Consider the following 19,289-nt stretch of genomic DNA (forward strand, 5'->3'; position numbering starts at 1 on the left):
GCCGCTGAACTGCTGAACTGTCTCTATAGTCGTCTGTATTAGAGTCTGTTTTTCTTTCACAGCTATCAGTAAAATGGGTGATACTGAGAAATAAGATCAGCCCTCCAACTAAGCACTTAAAACACTCCCTGGCCTTCTACCCTGACTTAGGCAGCCTCCTCGCCCAGATCTTGTATGCTAACCCATGGGTTCGGGTGAAGGCATCCATTACAGTATGGGATTTCCAATGAAAGAAGAATATCTGTTGCGTGATTTGCAGCCGGATGTCTGACTTTTCATCTTCAGCGTTGCACACATCACCACAACATCCCCTTTACCTAACCTTAAAGTAGAAGCTCCATCATTTGGACAGATTTCTTATTAAGTGTATCACACTTCAAGCCGATACACCTAATAACAAGCTAGGCTGTTGTTGCGATTTACAATGTCATTACACCGTCTCTGCGCCTGAGTTATGACTCTGTGGCTGTCGCCGCAGGTTTTTCATGCTCTGTAACTGAGAACTGACCTCTGGAGGGGGTTTCCTTATGAAATGTCTGGTTTCACAGCTCATCACGCACGGCTCTCATCATGTTGAGCAGCGTCTGCCTTAAACTACCCTAACACTGCCAAGTAATTGAAGTCTTGTGATATTCCAGTCTGTTGAGTCAGATATTCTGTTTCTGTGCGCCTGTTCTTACTTTGATCAGAGCATTTTTTCCCCTCACTGTGTGCAATCACAAAATATTTTAATTTTATCTTAATGTAAAACAAAAAAAAACTTCACCTTTGTGACTCTTTGTGTTAAATGTTGGTGTACAGCGGCTGATTTGGTGGTCTGGGAGGTCTTTTATTTTCTCTGTGTGACCAAAAATCATCTACTTGAACGTGTGAAAAACGTTTGTAACAATCCCGTTTCATTTTAACAACAGTATTTGCGAGCATGATCAAAGGCACTTGTCTAAATTTGGAGACCATTTTTGTTACAACTTGTTTATATCTATTTATGTCTAGATGTGCATTTGTGTATGTAAGCGTGGGTTGCTGTCTGTGTCCCTGTGTGTAATTTAAGCGAGTGGGAGTCGTGGTGGAGTTCAGATTTCAGATTTGGTTTTGATGATAGTCAGACTTCTTTGTTGTGGTTTGGGGCACGGCTGCCTGAGGCCCTCGTGTGGTTCCCTGCCCTGTTCTGCCGCCACACTGTGCCTCAGACCAAAGACAGCATTTAACTTTTTACACATATCGATTTACATAAAGAAATAATCCAGTTACTCATTAATGCTGATTAGAAGTTTAACATTACATTTGTTTGAAAATCACCAGTATGATTATTTTCTTTACACTCTTTTTTTTAATCTCCCTAATATTATTTTATATTTATGGATTGCTGGTCTAAACAATAGGAATACTCTGTGTTCAGATTTGTGGGATCTGCCGATGATGTTTTATTACAACATGTCTTTCTGCTTTTTGACATTTGAAAACATTTGATAAAGGATAGTTACTGAATTTTGGAAAATGTAACATTGTTGCTATTTAACAGACTCTCCCTTTGGACTCCAAGTGAAATTATTTGAGCAATCAGGCTTAACTGGTAAATCTGTTGATTAAAAACCTGTCTGATACACAGAATGCTACGTTTCCTGTGCCTGTAGTTTCCAAATTACTGTTGCAGAGAGGAAAGCATGCTAACATGCCATATTTGCTGATCATTTTGACCAAATGATGCGAAAGCAAAAGTGAAGGGGCAGTGAAGGTGATAAAATTTAAAAAATGTGTATGAAAGTCTAAAATAAGGGTAAAAGGTCACTCCTGGGTGAAACCTGGGTGTTTTGAATTGTGCCACCAAACCCAGCCCTTTCTGTCATTTATGCATGTGGAAGGTTTTTAAAGATTAAAACAATAATAAATCCGTCTTTAAGCCAAAGTACTTTTTTTTCCAACGTATACATGCACACTGCCGTTTTGCATTGTTATGTTTTTCTAACATAACAAAGTGTCTCCAGTATGTCTGTCCAACACAATAACATCAACCTCTTGTTTCTTTTCTTTCTCGCTAAATTGAAAAGCACCTCTGACTTCAGATTTACAGATGGGTGTCATGTTAAAGTGGAGAAAAAGACTTGTCCAAGTTGCACAGTTAAATTCTAAAAGAACAGCCCCACCATTGTTGTTTCGGCTAGATTCATGTATGCTAACCCAAGCAGTTGTGTCCCGAGCAGTTGCAGTGCTGACGGACAGTTTCTGTATATTATACAGCCAAGCGCCCAATAAAACCAGTTTGTGTTACATGTTGATGTCTCTCTGCTGTCAGACAGCCGAACAAGTAAAAAACAGTGGCTGAACCATGCCCATTAAAATGCCTGTTAACTAGCTCTCACCTACTGCCATTTTCCAAGCTGCTGCTCTTTTATTCTAAATCCTGATTTGAATCCTGTTTGCCAAGTCACCACTCACTAAAGTTAAAAACAACAGCTGTGCTGTGGTTTTGACTATATTTACACAATATGTTGGAAGCGACAGAATCTTTCATTCAGGTCTGTTTCCTCTGTGGTCATCTGAACATGCTGCTGCTGTGCTCTGTCACTCACAGACGTGAAGCTGAACGGACCGTGGGCAGCAGCACTTCTGCTGGAATTAGAACTACAGACAGTGAAACAGCCTGTTTGGAGCAGAGCTAAAATCAGGTTTATTATAGGCCTGGCAGAATGAAGGATCTGTCTGGTATCCTGAGCTGAAACTTGAAGTGCACATTGTGGAGATATGTGGGGCAATCTTATAACTTGTTAAAGCAGGTATAACAGCTTTTCATCCATCCATCTTTCGGAATTGTTTTTCCAACGTGAGGTAAGAGGCTGGGCACATTCTGGACAGGCTGCTGGTCCATCACAGGGCACAGGGCAGGTATAATATTTCCTGTTTAATGTTGTTTGGCAGAGCACCACCAGGTCACTCTGTGCTTTGACTCCAGTGTGTTTTCCTCCAGCCGATTAGGTGTACAGACAGGAAGTTTTCCATATTCCTCCACACTTCCTTTCAGGAACAACAGAGGCACCGGGTATTGTCTTTAGAGAGGTTCAACCCTCTGTGATTCTATTATGCAAGGTTCAGTGTGTGTGTGTGTGTGTGTGTGTGTGTGTGTGTGTGTGTGTGTGTGTGTGTGTGTGTGTGTGTGTGCGCGCGTGTGTGCGTGTGCGCGTGTGTGTGCGCGCGCGCGCGCGCGTGTGTGTGTGTGTGTGTGTGTGTGTGTGTGTGTGTGTGTGTGTGTGTGTGTGTGTGTGTGTGTCTTCTCTGTTTTCATTAAACCTCAGAGTTGGTGAGGGATTAACTGGTTGTGTAATACATTGGCTCCCTCATAGCAGCCAATTAGCACATCTGGCCCTGCTTCAGTCAGAAGAACAGTCACTGCTAATGCAACAGTCAATCAGGTAACTGCTATTTAACATCGCAAAATCGGTCAGGCCCAAAGGTGTCAGGCTTCTACACATCCCTCTAATCAGCTGTCTCTGGCTAGCTGAGTTTGCCCTATTCTCAGTGGCTTCGGGCCAAGATGCAGTGTTTGAGCTGGTTAAACCGCCTGTCAGTATGCCCTGTCATTGAGATAATAGCTGTTTTCTGTCTGTTTTTGTTCAGCCTCTAGGCATTTGTCATAATATGTAAGTCTTTGTGGTTTACTGCAGGGAGATTTACCTGCAGCCAGTTCTGCCTCGGGGAACTGCTGCTGTTGTAATGGAGCTTAAGGACAAACTAAATAGATTAAGTGATATTGGAGTAGTTTATATATTTTATATTGATTTTATCTTTTGTTGTTTGTTCATTCTTTAAAAAAAACATAAAGATAAGATAAGCTGACTTATTAAGTTTGTTTCAGCCCAGGTTAGTACAGTAGTACAGAGTTCAGCATATTTCTGAGGTCTTGTTGGATTAACATTTTTCCATTTCAGCAGCATGCCAGGTCACCTTTCACAGAGGATCGGGTGCATGTGATTTTAGATTCTGAGTGATTTATGTATCCAGTCAGACGCACACACGCTCACACAAAGAGATGCCAAAAAGCACCTCTTTGCATTTTAACTCAACTATTTCTTTTTCCACCCCCGGAACAATAAATCTCCTGTCTTACTGCATATGTTGGTATCTGCAGCAGATTAGCCGGCTGATTTGAACTCTAAGGGTGGAGGCTTTTCTTGGGGAAATGACCTGGCTTACTGCTGGCGCCCCTGGCTCTGCCTCTTTGAGGTGAAAGGGCTTAATCAGCGCTTTTGTTTTCACTGTTTGCATGTGTTCACAAGTTTAGGAGACATGCTCCAGGGTGATCGAGTTCCATTATGGACATGTGTGTAGAGAAGAGTCATCCCAAATATCTTGTAAAACTGAGGAATGTGGTGGGAAAACATCCTGTCACTATGTCATGTAACTTTGTTTTAAGGGGTGATCTGACTAAGGATGAATCCTTTCTGGTGACCTCTGACTCACCTCAGTGTTAAAGAGCAGAAGAATTTGTGTCCTTTTAATTAATGTGTCTGAGTGAGTAAGTAGCCTGCAACGTAACGCCGGTTTCCTGTTGAGGGGTCGGCTTGTGGTTTGCTCAGCACAAGGAAGGATACACGCATCACAACAGCGCGGGCATGAGCGCACTGGAGAGGAGACTGGGGTGACTTTTGTTTTTTCTTCCACACCGTATTTTGTGTGGAGCAGATTCCGATTGACTGTAAACAGTTTTTCCCAGACATAAACGCAACCATCAGGGGAATTTGTGGCTGAAATTCACATGGAGTAAAACTTTGGGATTCTCTCTGTTGAGAACACAGGAAACTGCAGCCAGCTGTGATCTTTGGAAAGGAGACCGACTTCTGGCGTGGAAAGAAGCGCTTTATTTTCAAAGTAGGGAATATTCTCGCTTTGATAAGGACCCCCACACGCAAAAAAAAATGACTTGAAGAACCAAAAATATTTGTTGGATATTTTAAGAATTTCCTGGAGAGTTAACAGTTGTCCACTGATACATGAAAGGTTTGCGCAGTCTGTTTTCAAAGCAGGTCTTTTTGAACTGTGCTCACGCGTGTGACCCTGATCTATGTATATTGAGCGACTCTTTTGGGATACGTGATATTTTTTTTAAAAAGTTAATCGTACAAAATGAGTCAAATATGAGTATTTCCACTGTTTAAATGTTTCCTGAAGCACCTCTTCTTGAATTAAGCCGGTTTTCTGTGATATTTCGGTGTACATTCCCACTCTTACTCCACTCTGACACTGTAATTCTCCATTTATTATCAGGCTATTAAGATGAACAAAGCTCTCCGCCCCGCTGTGCTTGCGTGCTGGTGCGGTATTTGCTTTATGTTTGTGTTTGCTTTATGGGCGTGAGTTCTGCTTTGGCAGTCTCTCTCTCTCCTCCGTTTCTTATTTTTTAAGAGTTATTATCAACACCAGAGGCGCGTCGTAGGGGTTAATTTAGCGCCGAGTTGGGCAGCGTGAGGGCGCACACAGTGGAGTAGTTGTGCCTATCATTCCCGCAGAGGCGATGCCCTTTTGTGGAAAGGTCTCTTGTCAAAGAGGACAGACGGCGTTCACAGTCGGGACACAGAGACACAAAGAGAACAATTGCATTTTAAAAGCCTCCATTCTTTTCCAGCTGCCGCTGGGTGTTGACTGTGGGTGTTTGAGAGGATCGTTGTCGCCCGGAGAGAAAAAGTACAGAAGAAGAATACGCGCCGTGAACGAGTTGGGGGAATTTTATGGACAGGGTTGCTACAGTGCAGTCGATGCTGTCATGCACTCCACCTCTTGTCTGCTTTCCCGGTCCTACTAGGCTTGTTTTGGATGCGGAGAGGAACTTTTACGCGTTGTTTTACGCACTGATTTCTTTCTTAATCATTGACGACTGAACAGGACACTGCCATAATGAACTCAGTGTCCCCGGTTCCTGCGGGGTAGGGGTCTGAACTCAACAACTTCAAAAGGAAGTCAATCTTTTCGTTACCTGCCTAAAGGATGCCAGTTGATAAGCACGCAAACATGGAGGAAAAACTGTGGATACTGGAAGATCTCAATATGATGTACATTCGTCAGATTGCGCTCAGTTTGCAGGTAAAAGAGCAGATTTAATTTTGTTATGGGCAATCGCCTCTGTCTGACTTTTGCAAGCTTGTTTTATGTTTGTTGCTGGCATTGCTGTGTCTAGTTTACAGCATTTCAAAGTTGGGTATGTTAGCAAAAGTGTTTTGTTTTGGGGGTTTTTTTAATTAATTTTTGTGTCCCGATTGATCAACTGTGAGCACAACCAGTTTGGCCGATAAATGAAATTCTACTTTCAAATATGTGCTCCCCAAAGTACAGTGCATCCTCTGTCTGCAGTCTGCAGCTGTTGCAAAGTTTACAGAGGGGTTGTTTGAGGAATCTTTCTATGTGACAAACAAGTTGCACTGACGCTGGTGCGGGCTCTTCTTTTTACAGATGGCAAAGCTCTTACTGACAGCAAACAGAAAACAACACTGCATGCCATCCATCTCTCCCTCAGTGTCTCCCCTCCCAACTGGGGTTCACACACAGTCCACAGCTGCACATGTGGGCCTCACAAGTCCCTGTGGGAGTGTGCATGCATGTCTGTATGTGAGAAAGAGTGTGCTATTGTGCTCCGAGTAAGACACAGAAGGGAATCAATCCGTTTAATTTGACAAAAGCTTTATTGAGCATGCACTATCTAACCTCCGTCCTTTTGCAAATCACCACTGTCTTTGTTCCTCTTTCCTTTTTGGAGGAAATACCTGAAGAATGAGTGCTTCATTCAATAGAGTTAAAAGGCAGAAGAGACATATGGCCATTGGAAATGCTACAGGAATGTCAAAGAGATATTCTAATATTCTTTCTTTTCTGTCTGTATAAGCTGAAAAAAATATTGCCTGTCTGTGCTGCAGCTGTGTCAGAGGTTTCAAAAGCAGAGAGTTTGTTTCTCACCATGTCAACAGAACTCTAGTCCAAAAGTCTTACACTGTGTGACATGGAAGCAATATAAGAGGTGATATTACTCATGCTGTGTTGTACCTGCAAGCATTTGGCATTGTTTTTGAATTTGAAGTGTTTCTTTGTTTGTGTACCCATGCCAAGTGCCACAGAGCATGCCAGGTGTCTGGCTTTTCATCACATAAGGGAAGAAGCTATGAAGTCATGGAGACTGCTGCCAACTCCAGGTTAAGTGAGGCCTGGTATATTCTTTTTTTCTAGGATGCTTTGGTTTTTCTGACTCTTGAACTGTCTTTGAATGTATCATTCAATTTGCTCAAGAATATCTTTATAGTATGTGTGCCTAAAAATAGCTACACAAGTTCTTAATGACAACGTGATCAAACACTAATCAGGGTGTTAGTTGCTGCTACAGAGGCTCTTTTGATGAAGAATGCTGTTTACTGCTTGGACATAGACCAGAAAATGGTGCGTTGTCTGAGTATTAAATCTAAGGCATTACTGTGGAATGTAGATAACGAGGAGTTTCTGTCTCAAGATCTTTGTGCTTGTAAGCATTGAGCTGTCTCGGTTCCAGTTTAATTTTTGTAAATGCAATTACAAGGGTAGACGTGTGCAATAACAAGATGATGGCCTCTAATTCAGTCATGTGGGAAAGTTTTCTTGTTGCTTCCCCTGCTTCACAGGGAGTTCAAAGGTGAAGTGTCAGCTGCAGAGAGGCTTTACTCTGCATTAACCTGTGGGAATTTCAGTGTGGTGGATGGCCTTGCTCCATACTTTTGACTGGTAAACACTCAGTTGTTTGCTCAAATGCTCATTCATTCACCCGCCCCCCTGCCACAATTTCTTCTGTGCCTGGGTGGTTTTATGAAACAAGGATTCTTTGACTGAGCTGCACTGCATGGCCCACACTGACTGCAATTTCAGCTAGCTATGGATGTTTTTTGCTCCAGGGTCTTTCATAAGTGTCCTTTAGGATCATCAGAGCTTGCAGTTATTACATGTGAGCCCTTTTCTCCTCCATGTGATTTTTTTTCTCCCCTGCGGCAACATAACTTATATGTACAACATATCTGAGGGATGTAGAGGTAGTCCTTCTTTGTTATAGATTTTCTTCACTGATTATTTCAGAAGAGAAGAGAGCATTTCAAAAGAAAAAATTAAGGAGATTGCACATAGGTGTACTGAGGCGCTGAGGCATTATTCAAGCATTTATAATTGTAGAGTTAGGAGGGAGGAAGGAACATTTATTTTCAAGCTCAGTAGGATGCAACATTTCTCCTCTTCATGTTTTTACAAGTCTGTTAGAGTAGCTGTTGCTACATTCGTGGTTCAGATGTTTTCAATATTCTGTCTCTTTTATGAGGCCGTACCATAGTTGTGGTAGTTTCTTCTTTAGCTCTACATACATGTTAAAAGCATTTGCGTTGCAGGATGCAGGATTTACCCCAAAGGAGACATAGCTGATAGGAAAACAGGAAATGGTCATGAGTAGTTATTGTTTCCCACCAGGAGAGACAACATGATGTCATCGAACCCATTGACATTACTGGTCATATATCCCCCATACTAAGCCGGATATAACTTTTTTTTTCTTATTTACTTCATACTGATTGCTAGTTTCTGGTCTACTTCTTCTTCTGAGTTGCAGAGTTAAATGGTGACATTTGCAACTATTCTTCTGAGGTCTTGTTTTTTTGCTCAAGTTGCAAAATGAGGATTTGTGCACAGCGCTTTAGCCTGTAGGTCAGTCATTGTTTAGGAAAATACAATTCTTTCTCTGTGTTTGTTGTCTTCCTGCTGCTTTTCATGCCCGTGATGTCGTCTGATTAAAGAATAATGAGATTCTCTTTTTCTGGATTCTGCCACAGTTGTTAGATATGTTGATATGATGACCCAGCATCATTTGCTGAACATGAGGAGAGCACAAACTGGAAGCGTAGACAAGTAAAGTCAAAAACAGCTGCTGAAGAGCAGCAGTGACTTTAGTCATGCAGTCATGGTCAGTCATCTCTAACCCCGGTTAACTGTGAGCTCATATTGGGGGTGGTGGGGGGTCATATGGGAGTTTCTCTCTGCCTTACCCGAGAGTCGTATTCGATTGGTCACACGCTCCCAAAACCTAAACTTAGCTGAGGCCATGCCTCAGATATTTTTACAGATTCTGGACTCTGCCATAAATATCCGTCGACTCATATTCACGTCTCTTCGTCTGTTCATCTGTCCCCTTGTGTGCATGTTGTCATGTGCTTGAGAACATGCTTCAGTTATATAACCACACACACAGACACACAAAGTGTGCGCTCCGGTAGCAGAAATTTCTTAGCTCCGAGCCCTTTAGACCCCACCAATGCCATTTCTAAATGGAGGCGGTGTTGGAGGGGCAAAGGCCAGACTGATAGCAGTTAATCCGTATCTGCCTTGGGACAGTAAACCAGTATCTTGGGCCCTGTAACTGGAGGGTTTGATGCGCCAATGACGAATGGGTAGCAAGAGCAAAGGTTAATCTTTTTTTCTTTTTTTTTTAATGGACAGAAATGGTGCAGATTTAGTCATTCCACTGGTGTCCCTAGACTATAGTTTTTGCTATTTAATGTTTTTTTTTCTGTTGTTATTCTCCTTCATCTTGTTGTTGTGTTTCTGATCTATATTCATTTTCACCATGAATTTAATCACTATATGTTTCATTCATCCTTTTGTCTAATGAATTTCAGCATTCAAGCCCACCATACCCCGCTAATGAAGCACCTAGTCAGTAGATGAAGTCTGCATGCGCGTGCATCTGTAGGTGCGCACGTCTGTTGGTTCAGCCGGGAGGCTCATAGCCTGTGTTACAGCAGACACAAGTGGAACGTATGCTAAAGCTAACAGCACTTGTTCACTTTTGATACAGGATACACAAGTCAAGTCTCAGCCAAAACACATTCCTCTGCAACAGACCACTTGATTGCGCTCCACTGCTTGCTGTGTGTGTATCTTTGTGCTTCTAAGAATGTGTGTAAGTAAATATTTGCAAAGAGTAATGATCCACTACTGTGAGCTATTTAATCTTTTATTTGATTAGAGACCTTTGGTTTAATGCCCTGGATTTCAGTGTCAGTGTAAGTTGTTATTTAGCTGTTTTCATTTGATCTGAATTAAGATGAAAGGTGTTGAAGCGATTTTCTACAACCTCAAATGGGTGGAAATAGCCGCACTTATTTACTTATAAGAATCATGTATATGTGTTTTAGCCTGATTGCTGTGTGTTTTTGACTTCTGTGCCATGGATTACTACAGTACCTTCCAGTTCTTTCAGTGCTGTATGCCAAAAGCAAGCACAGTGTGTAGGAGCTAGAGGAGAAAGGGGGCTTTGTATCACATCACACACACACACCCATTTCTTCCCACCGAGCCCTCTTCTTTCTTGGAACAGCACGTCTAGCTCCTTACTCACGGCCATCCAGCTAACGTCAATCCTGCTGACTGCAGTCCAAATCAGGTGGCTCCCCTCCTCACGCTTGCACCCCAACATTCCCTGTCCCCCATGGTTATTACCACAGTGCTGTGTACCTCAGTCCTCACCCCAGGCATCGCCCATTCAGCGGTTAGTAGGAACAGAACAGGTCTGAATAGGCACTCTGTGCGAGCAGGAACCAGTTAGATGCTGGAGCCTGAGCCAGCTTCCTTTGAAAAACAGCAGGCGTGAGCCAGGAGAGTGAGAAGCAGAAAACAACATGCCAAAAGGTGTTGTTATTGGAACATCGACCTGCCTCCCTGCATCTTTCAAGCCTGCCTCATTTTGTCATTCACTTTCCTATCCCTGCTATTTGTCTCCGAAGCTATTGGATAGCCTCACTCTGTCTGCGCAACCGCCTCAGCTTATGTCGCTTTGTTTTCCCCCCACGTTGTGTTTTATCTAGCCCTCAAGCTTCACCTTTCTTTAATCCTCCAAAGAAAATTGGAGCTTCTTGAACTTGCCACTACAGGCATGATTCAAGCCTGCAGACTGGATTTGAATCTCTGCTTGACTTTTTGTGCATTCAAGCTCACAAGTCAGTGTCAAGCGTAGGAATTTAAAATGGTGTGTTCCATTTGTAAAATGTGAAATTAAAAACATCTGAGCGTGCCGGGGCTGGTGGCGCAGGCTGGTGGCGCAGGCTGGTTATCAGATGGTAGGAGCATACGTTGCGTTAAAAAAGAATATTTGGTTGTGTGTTTAATTAAGCCTGTAGATGTTGCTTTTGTGTTTGCATCCATATGGATACAATTTAAGCTTGCGAGACGAAGTCTGCATGGTGTTCATTATTGTGTGGAAGTTTATGAGTCTTGCAGACCATTTATTTTATGTCTTTGATGAGGTTTATGTACTGTATGTGTGGGATCTTTGCAGTGTGGATGATTGTGTTCAGTTTATTTATCTCCATCGTGTGCATCGCTGTTTTTTGATCTTTGATTGTCTTAAAATTGCTTGCATGCAATAGGAGCTCCATCAAACAGGTGGAAGCTTAACGTGATGGAGAACAAGTATGAACAGTTACCCCCATTAAACCAATCCATTACCCAGTGTGAATTCCCCTGCAGAAAGCATGACTAGCATCACTAATATACAACCCTTAAAGATGTCTCTTCAGGAGCAGCATGAGTTTGTGTCCCTGTGTTTCTACAGCAGTCCAAAGTGCCTAATTGAATCACTACTAACTGCAGGATGCTTTGCCACTGAGTTGCAGCATGCTTCTGAAGCGGTGTCGCTGGTGGGTGTCTGTGTTTGGCAGGTGGAACAACTCTGTCAGCATTTGCAGAGCTGCTGTCTGACCATCTGACAGTTCTGTCTTCATCAAGGACAAGAGGGATCTATTTAGCACTCTGATTTTCACATCATCTGTGAGACCTAGTATAATAGATTGTGGCTTGGCTGCTTTATTGTTAATGTTTGACTCATACAAATGTAAAATGACAGAAAGCAACCTGGCCAGCTTGTGTTTTATGCAGCTTGTCTCGGTTCTGTGGGTAGACGATGAATGGCTCTGCTGTAAAGGGAAACCTAAAGGCATAGGGGAATTCCAGGGTTTGGAGGCGGCACACAGCAGAAGCTGGGGCTTAAGACTGAGGTAGATCTGAGGGCCAAGGCTGCTGAATGGGGCCTCTTGTTGTGGTAGAGGGGTGTTGATTGGCATGGCGGAACTGTATGCCTCCCCCAGCCACGTCCCACACAAACTCTACTAGATCAAAAAAAAAGCACAGTGTCTCATCATGATGATCTCACTGGAAGAAACTCTCCAGCTAGATGATGTCATGCTACTGTTTTGTAGTTGGGGTCAAAAGCTCAGGGTGATAATAGGAGGGTGTGTGTGTTGGATGGGTGTATATACTCCTGCTGGATGAATTTGACTGGAGCTGTTGTTCTAAAATCTTTGGTTTTAATCTCTTTCCTTCCTGCTTACACGTACACATATGCATACAGTTGTGATCAAAGCTTTACATCCGCTCATCATGGGCATGAATATCATGGTAATTTGGGGCTTTTAATGATTTCTTTCAACCGTTCTTGTTCTAGGGTGAATGATTGCACAGCATGCATTTTTAATGACTTTAAACCAAAATTGGGTGCACACGGTTGGATTTATTTGGGATTTTCTCTAATCTGCACAGGGTGAAATGTATACATACACTTGCACTAATATTTTGTTAAATGTCACTTAGCACGTCACACCTCGACCAGATGCTTTTGGTAGCCATCAGCAAGCTTCCATCATGCTACCACCACCATGCTTGACAGGTTGTACCACGGTACAGTGTTCCTCTTAGTTAACTGCGATGTTAAACTCACTTCACTGTGGACGGTGACACTGATGTCACAGGGACGGCTTTGATCACCAACTGCGAGGACATCAGCTGTGTGTGTTGTTATAGGCAGGTAATGAGTTTCCATATGTCACAATATCTGTTTCCAATCTTATCTTCTTTAGGAGATGAAAAGGTTAATCTAGCTTATCCTCACCAGGACTAAGAAGGTGGAGAGGGATTCTTATTGGCTCTGTAGAGGAGCATGTCTCAGTATTATTGGCTGAGACAGATAGTTAACTCTGCCGAAGACGCCGCCTAAACCAGTCTTTTCTGAAGCACTGTGTCATGGGTCAGCACGTCCCCATGCACAGACGGCCACTGGGTTATTACACAACTACACGAGTCAGTTCACTGAGGCGCTATTTCAGGCCCATAACAACACACACAGCTGATGTCCTCACAGTTGGTGACCAAAGCTGTGAAATCCATGAAGATTGACAGCGAGTGTATATATAACTGAATGCGATCACTGTTGATGCAACTTGCATAATATTCCAGGCAGCGTGTTTTATCGCGCTGGCTGTTAGATTTCTGGTGTTTTAGTGATAATGAATGTCAGGGTCAATATTTTTATGTCTTTAGCAAAATAATAATTTAAATAACATTTTATATAACTCAGATTTACAGACTGCTGAAGCTCCACATAACTGTTACAGCTGTATTTAAGATACACAGTCATGAAAGATGAATAAATGCCACCTCTCATTTTATCTGTGTCTTTTGAAACTTCTGACAAATTAAGAAAAGGAAATGAAATATCAATTTTCATATATGCAGCTTTAATTTATATATATTTGGTCTACATCTGGCATTTATGTGAAAGCATATGTCTGACTCTATATATATCTATCAGGTTTTTCAGGAAAGAAAAATATCACACTGAACATGTAAAGGTCTCAAACTTTCATACAGCCATACAGTGCCTGAGGCAGCCTGACACTGGGAGCAGATCAATGACCCCGTTTGTCTCTAGAGGTTGTCGTGTTCTCTTAAGGCCAGCAGGGGTCTTGTAGGCTCACCATCTTGAAAACAGAAGTTGGTTAATTCCCTGCTATATTTAAAAAAAAAAAAAAAGGTTTGGGATTCATTCATCATGCTTGATTTCTCTAATAAACTAAAACTTAACCTAATAAAGCTGTGATTTTGATTTAGGTAGAATAGAGCAAAAGCAGCAGTTTCTATTTCAAAGTTGTGTATGCTACAGTTTAGTTTAAGTTACACGAACAGTAGTATTTGGGTAAATGATAGACTATAAGGACTGTGACACAGCAAAGCAAACAATCATCTAACTTACTAATAACTTAATTTTTTTTGTGACTACTGGTACTGTGCAATAAAGAAATCAGAGCTTATTCGTGGGGTTGGATGTTGTGGGTTAGTCTATGTAAAACTGCCTCAACCATCATTTAATATCCTTTTTTGTTTTTCATATACTATCCGTCCTTTAAGCCATGATTGTAATTAAGATTTCATTCTAGTTCAAGCTGATGAAAAGATTGCAAATCAATCTGAGAACGTCCAGAAAATTGCTCTATAATTAGATGCACGACTATAAAAGGCTCTCGGCAGAAAGGAAAGGAGCTGAGGACATACAGTAACGGCAGAAAGGAAGGGAAATACTTGTTTGGGGATGAGGGCTGTTGTTATAGAGTCAATAGGAAGTGCTTGAATCACAGAGGGAGAGAGCTGAGGAGGCCAGTCTGGCTCGAGGAATTTCCTCTCATCCTGTGAAATGCAGCGTAATGACACAAATGCTATCATTCATTCGGCTGGTCCGTCTGAGTTATGCAACATTAAAAAGCTGAACCTGACCCTGTGAGCATCCTATCTTTTGCCATACTCAGTGTATGTACTGCCATTTGCTAAACATGCACAGTTTAACCTTTTTCTTAATTTTTTTTTTATGTGTTAAATCTTTGCATCATTGTTTTGGTGCTGGTACTCATGTTTGTTGTTCCCTTTCAACTGCGAGTGAAAATTTGCCCCAGACAGCAACTTTTAAGGCTGGCTCCTGCGCAGCTAGTTGCTGATTAAATCTTAATCTGATTAACTGTGGGATATTTACAGCTCTGAGTGTTACGCTATCAAGGCTCATCTTGTTTTTGTTGCACGAGACTAAACTCACAGAGAGATGAGAGGACTGGAGGCAAATTTTAAGTACAGTATGGGTATGGTCACATATTTGTTTGGTACGTGGTGCATTCGGCTTTTGTGGGGGTGTCCTCTGCTCCCACAGCAAATGTCCTCAGCTAGAGCTAAAGAGTTGTAGTCCCCCATCCAGATGCACAGATGCATCATTGCCCTGTTGGAATGGACTTTGTTGCTCTATTGCTATTAGCCAAGACTGCCCACAGACTGACTCTCTCTTCCTCCATCCCAATCCTCCTACATGTCATCTGCTGCATCTTCTGACTGCATGCCTCATTCCACTTCTCAGCCCTCCCACAAATAACACATAACAAAACAACTGCGTTTTTTTGTCTTCATTCCCCGAGACTGTATCCAATCCACTGCTCTGGCATCTCGGAAAATATTAAAACAAAACTAGGGCCACTTTTGATGATCTCTGTTTATTTCCTGCAGATATACAGTTTCATAATATCCTCCTTGTGTTTTAACAAATAAAAAACATCCTGAACGTTCTATTATTAGTTTAGCAGCGTGGATTTCCTGGAGCCTAACTCAGTAGTTAGCCGATGCACCCTCGCTTTATTCCCACACCTAATTCTTGCTGGACTCATCTGTGTTTTCCATTCCGTCGGCCCACAAATCACTCTCATATATCATCAGCTGACAAGGTGATGCGCTCCGCTGCTCCACAACTTCCCAGAGTGCCTGCATGGGTTAAGCAATGAGCAAAGGCAGTGGCAGGCATGCAAAGACAAAATGCAGAGGGAGAACCATACTTGTTTTTTTTTAGTTTGTCCAAATTGATAAATTGCTCTGTCAGTGGAGTTACACATGCATGTCTGCTTGTGTTGGCTGCCAGCTAATGTTATTTTATCCACATTGTGATGCCTTTATTGAAAAATTCAAGCTACAGTTAAGATTAAGCAGCTCATTAGTGCAATAATTTATGGTATGCTAGTAGTAGAGTGTCTGTAGTACATTTTTTTTAATACTAAATAGTATTGCATAATGTTCTAATAGCATACATAAATGTGACTGTGCCTCTTATCAGAGAGTGACCTGCTGCATATAAATGGAATGAATTTCATTTATATGCTGAACTAAAAAGGCTGCATTTGTCAGTATGTCTCAGCTCTGTGGAGGTTTTGCAGCAGCAGTTTCGTGCCCTCGAAATCTTTGCAAGCAGTTCATAAAATAAAACAAAGGATTTGTGTGACTTTTTCCTTTATTCTGCTTTCTTGAAAAATCTGTTATTAATGTATCCTGACTCTTATAACCACTCACTATTTGAATTGCTGAAGCAAGGACATGAGAGAAGATGGATGTTTTGTCTGTGCTGTGCAACAGTCCAAAACAGCATATTGACAGTGCTTGTGAAAAAAAAAAAAAGTTGAGTCATAACTTAAAAGAGAAAAAATCTCTTTGCCACCGTGTAGGCGGTGCAGGCACAAAGCAGCCACGTTAGATTTTACGAACACACAACCCACTTTAACTTTTTGGCCAAATTTGGAGCTGCCAAAAAATCCTGCTCTTGTCAGTTAGTTCTAAATATTTTGTAAGATTTTGGAAGAGTCCCATTGGAAAAGAAATACGTGTCTGCGTAGAGGCCTCTGCATTTCATGACAACAAACTGCTGAACGGTTTTTTTAGAGATATGTCTGACAGATTTATTTAAATATTTTTTATTACAAGCCAACAGCTTATAGGCCAACAAGTAATTTATAATAATTGAAATTCCCGCAAACATTTATTTATTTATTTATTTATTTTTTGGTGGGGGCAAATACGCAAGTCGTTTTTTGTCATTACCCCATGGCAGTGTCCTTGTGATGCTGCTCCCAAGGGACCCGCGGAGGTTTAAAATGACAGTTCACTTTTCTCTGCGCGCAGCTACACACAGACACACACACACCCGCCTCCTCAGAAGCGGCTCTCGGTTGGTCCACCAGCCGGTCAGTCTTCATCCTTCCCTTGTGCTGGTGATGTTGTGTGTGTGTGTGTGTGCGAGTCCCGAGTGGAGCAGCGGAGCTACTCGGACAGCGACAATGAAGACGGTGACGGGAATGAAGACGGCGCAGACGGGCTCAAACATATGACCGCCATTCGTTCTCCCACCAAAACCAGCGAGCTTTGTGGTTTCTGCGCGGATCCTTAAAACTTCCAAAGCCAATTAGCGGTACCTATTTTCGGCTTTTCAGTGGATATTTCATCTTGCCCATAAATGGAGGTCCCTCAAAGGGAAAAACTGAGTTGAGGTCTTTCACGTTGTGCGTGTGCGAGACGCTGAACGGACCCTGCTGTTGCGTAAAGCCCCCGTGCTTCCAGTTTGGAGAGTTGGAGGAGAGCGGAGTGCTTCTCTTTGGTTAGGATGAATAACTCAAAGAATCAAAGGGTAAGGTTCGCTGTTTTGCTTACTGTGGAAAGGCTGACAGCGATTGCCTTGATGGAATTGAAATTGTTGTTTGTATAGCCCAGTTACACTCTGGCTTGACCCACATGACCGTACACGAGCCCTAAAGAAGAAGCCCGTGTTGATAACGTGATGCTTACTCTGCCAGAATGCCATCAGAATATCGAATGAGCCTATCTTGAATCAATAAGCTGTTCTTTTGTTAAAATCACAACTTTTCCAACATCGCTCTTTCTGGTGCCATGATTTTAAACGTGTTGAAGAATATTGAAATAATAAACACTGTATGTACCAAAGTAAACAGTGATTGGCAGTAAGTAGAAGTTTACAAATGATCATAAGATTGTGCTACAAGTCCATAACTGGTAGGCGTTCGGCCATGGGAACAGTTATTATTAAAATAACAACATTTCCCAAGGGCTCAATGACCTGTTCATTAGTAAAAGCAATACATCACTTGTTTTTATTTGGGGGGTTTTTTGTATAATGATACTGTGTGTACTATTACTAGGGCTGGCAACTCAATATATTATTGTGGCAACACAGTGGCATCACCCAGCCTCTCAGAGTGAGAGAAACATGACAACTGTGAGACTGACTGCAGTAATGACTTACTTCTCCCAGTCATCAACCTTTCCCTTCACTTGTGAACAAATCTTTCCTGAATGGCTCGAGTTGGCAGGACAGAATTAGCCACACTTATAAACTTAACATGGGCTTTGAGAATGCCCTCACATGTGAATGTTTTCACATCTCTGTAAAAAAAAGACTGGTGTGGACTCCATGCCATACACAGTGTGTATATATAGATATATATATATTTTTTTTTCTGTTTTAGTTCACCATGCTTTCCACACAGACTAAGCCGTAGGGAAAATAAAATAACACATGGAGTATGAGTACCAAAAAAGCTTTTCTCAGTATCCTATACTTTAAGTACAGAGAGCCAGGCACACTCAGGCTGGTAAGACCACTTGATGTCAATGTATGCATCAACAAAACAGAGGCATTGTTCTCTCTTCATGGCCTCACTTTGGTTACGTGAAAAGTTGCTTCCTTTTGTCTGTGTGTGTGTGTGTGTGTGAGAGAGTGTGTGTTTAGATTTTCATTTCAAAGGTCACCTGCATCACTCATATCTGGATTGAAAGAACAAGACCGATGTGATCTTTCCACTCTTGACATCCTTCTGTGTGTGTCTGTGCACACACAGTGCATATAAAGCTCAAAGCAGTATGTGTTCATTTTGTCCTGACTACTGTTACAGCCACAGCCATCTCTGATCATTAGCACTGAAAAGGTCACAGATATGTCAGAGTTCTTCCTTAGTGCCCACGTGGCACCGTCAATGCACAGAGTTCATGCTGATTGTTTCATTATTGTTATTAATGTTGTAAATAATGTTGTTAATCTTTTATGGATGTTGCTATTTGATGTACAGTTTTATATGCTGATCTTAAACAGATTCTTCTTGCTTTGAAGTGCATATCGTGTTGTGCTTTTCAGCGCCTTTGCTCTTATACAAGGAGGAAAAAATTCAGCATCCTGTGCAATTTCCCTAGCCGAGGAATCTTTGGGCCCTTGTCTTACGATCAATAACCACTTACTGCAGAGGAGCTCTCTGCAGTCAAATCTCTGCCTGTCCACAGCCTTCTATATCTCCCTCTCTCGCTGTCTCTATCGAGATGTGAATCTCCAGTGTCTCTTCTGGTTGTATCTGCCTGCCTTTCCTTTTCCACTTCCCTCCCAGTCCTCATTCACCTTTGCAGTCACATGTTATTTCCTTGCTGGCCTGTCTCTGGATTGCTGTGCGCCTGCAGTAGAGGTCATTCGGTTTCCAGTGCTGATATTGTCCATTGCTTTTTCGCTATAGGAGGTGAGGCTGCAAGAGAGAAAAACAGGGGGGAACTGCAGTCCATTACTCTGTGTACTCCATAGTACGACAGCAGTTGTGGAGTAGTGTGTGTGTGTGTGTGTGTGT

The 19,289-nt window shown here is 42.1% G+C and overlaps 1 protein-coding gene across 5 annotated transcripts in view; it reads left to right on the forward strand.

Moving 5' to 3' along the window:
* The window catches only part of rtkna (rhotekin a), a 54,232-nt gene that overhangs the window by 10,859 nt on the left and 24,084 nt on the right, over positions 1-19,289 (forward strand). The window contains exon 1 of one of the 5 annotated variants that reach the window (XM_086313977.1): positions 4,590-4,863. The exons of 2 other annotated variants lie outside the window; for them this stretch is intronic. Coding sequence is in view for 2 of the 3 variants with exons in the window: in XM_086313975.1 (XP_086170101.1) it covers positions 5,977-6,072 (96 nt within the window). In the remaining variant the exon portion in view is untranslated. Of the gene's footprint in view, positions 1-4,589; positions 4,864-4,892; positions 6,073-16,767; positions 17,294-19,289 lie in introns of those variants that run through there. 2 more of the 5 variants (XM_086313975.1, XM_086313976.1) reach the window with 2 other exon arrangements.

This window comes from Aulonocara sp. 'chitande type north' Nkhata Bay, linkage group LG12, assembly GCF_057382095.1.
Source record: "Aulonocara sp. 'chitande type north' Nkhata Bay isolate Kocher_YH1m ecotype deep benthic linkage group LG12, A_spYH_male_GT1.1, whole genome shotgun sequence".
Taxonomy (NCBI): domain Eukaryota; kingdom Metazoa; phylum Chordata; class Actinopteri; order Cichliformes; family Cichlidae; genus Aulonocara; species Aulonocara sp. 'chitande type north' Nkhata Bay.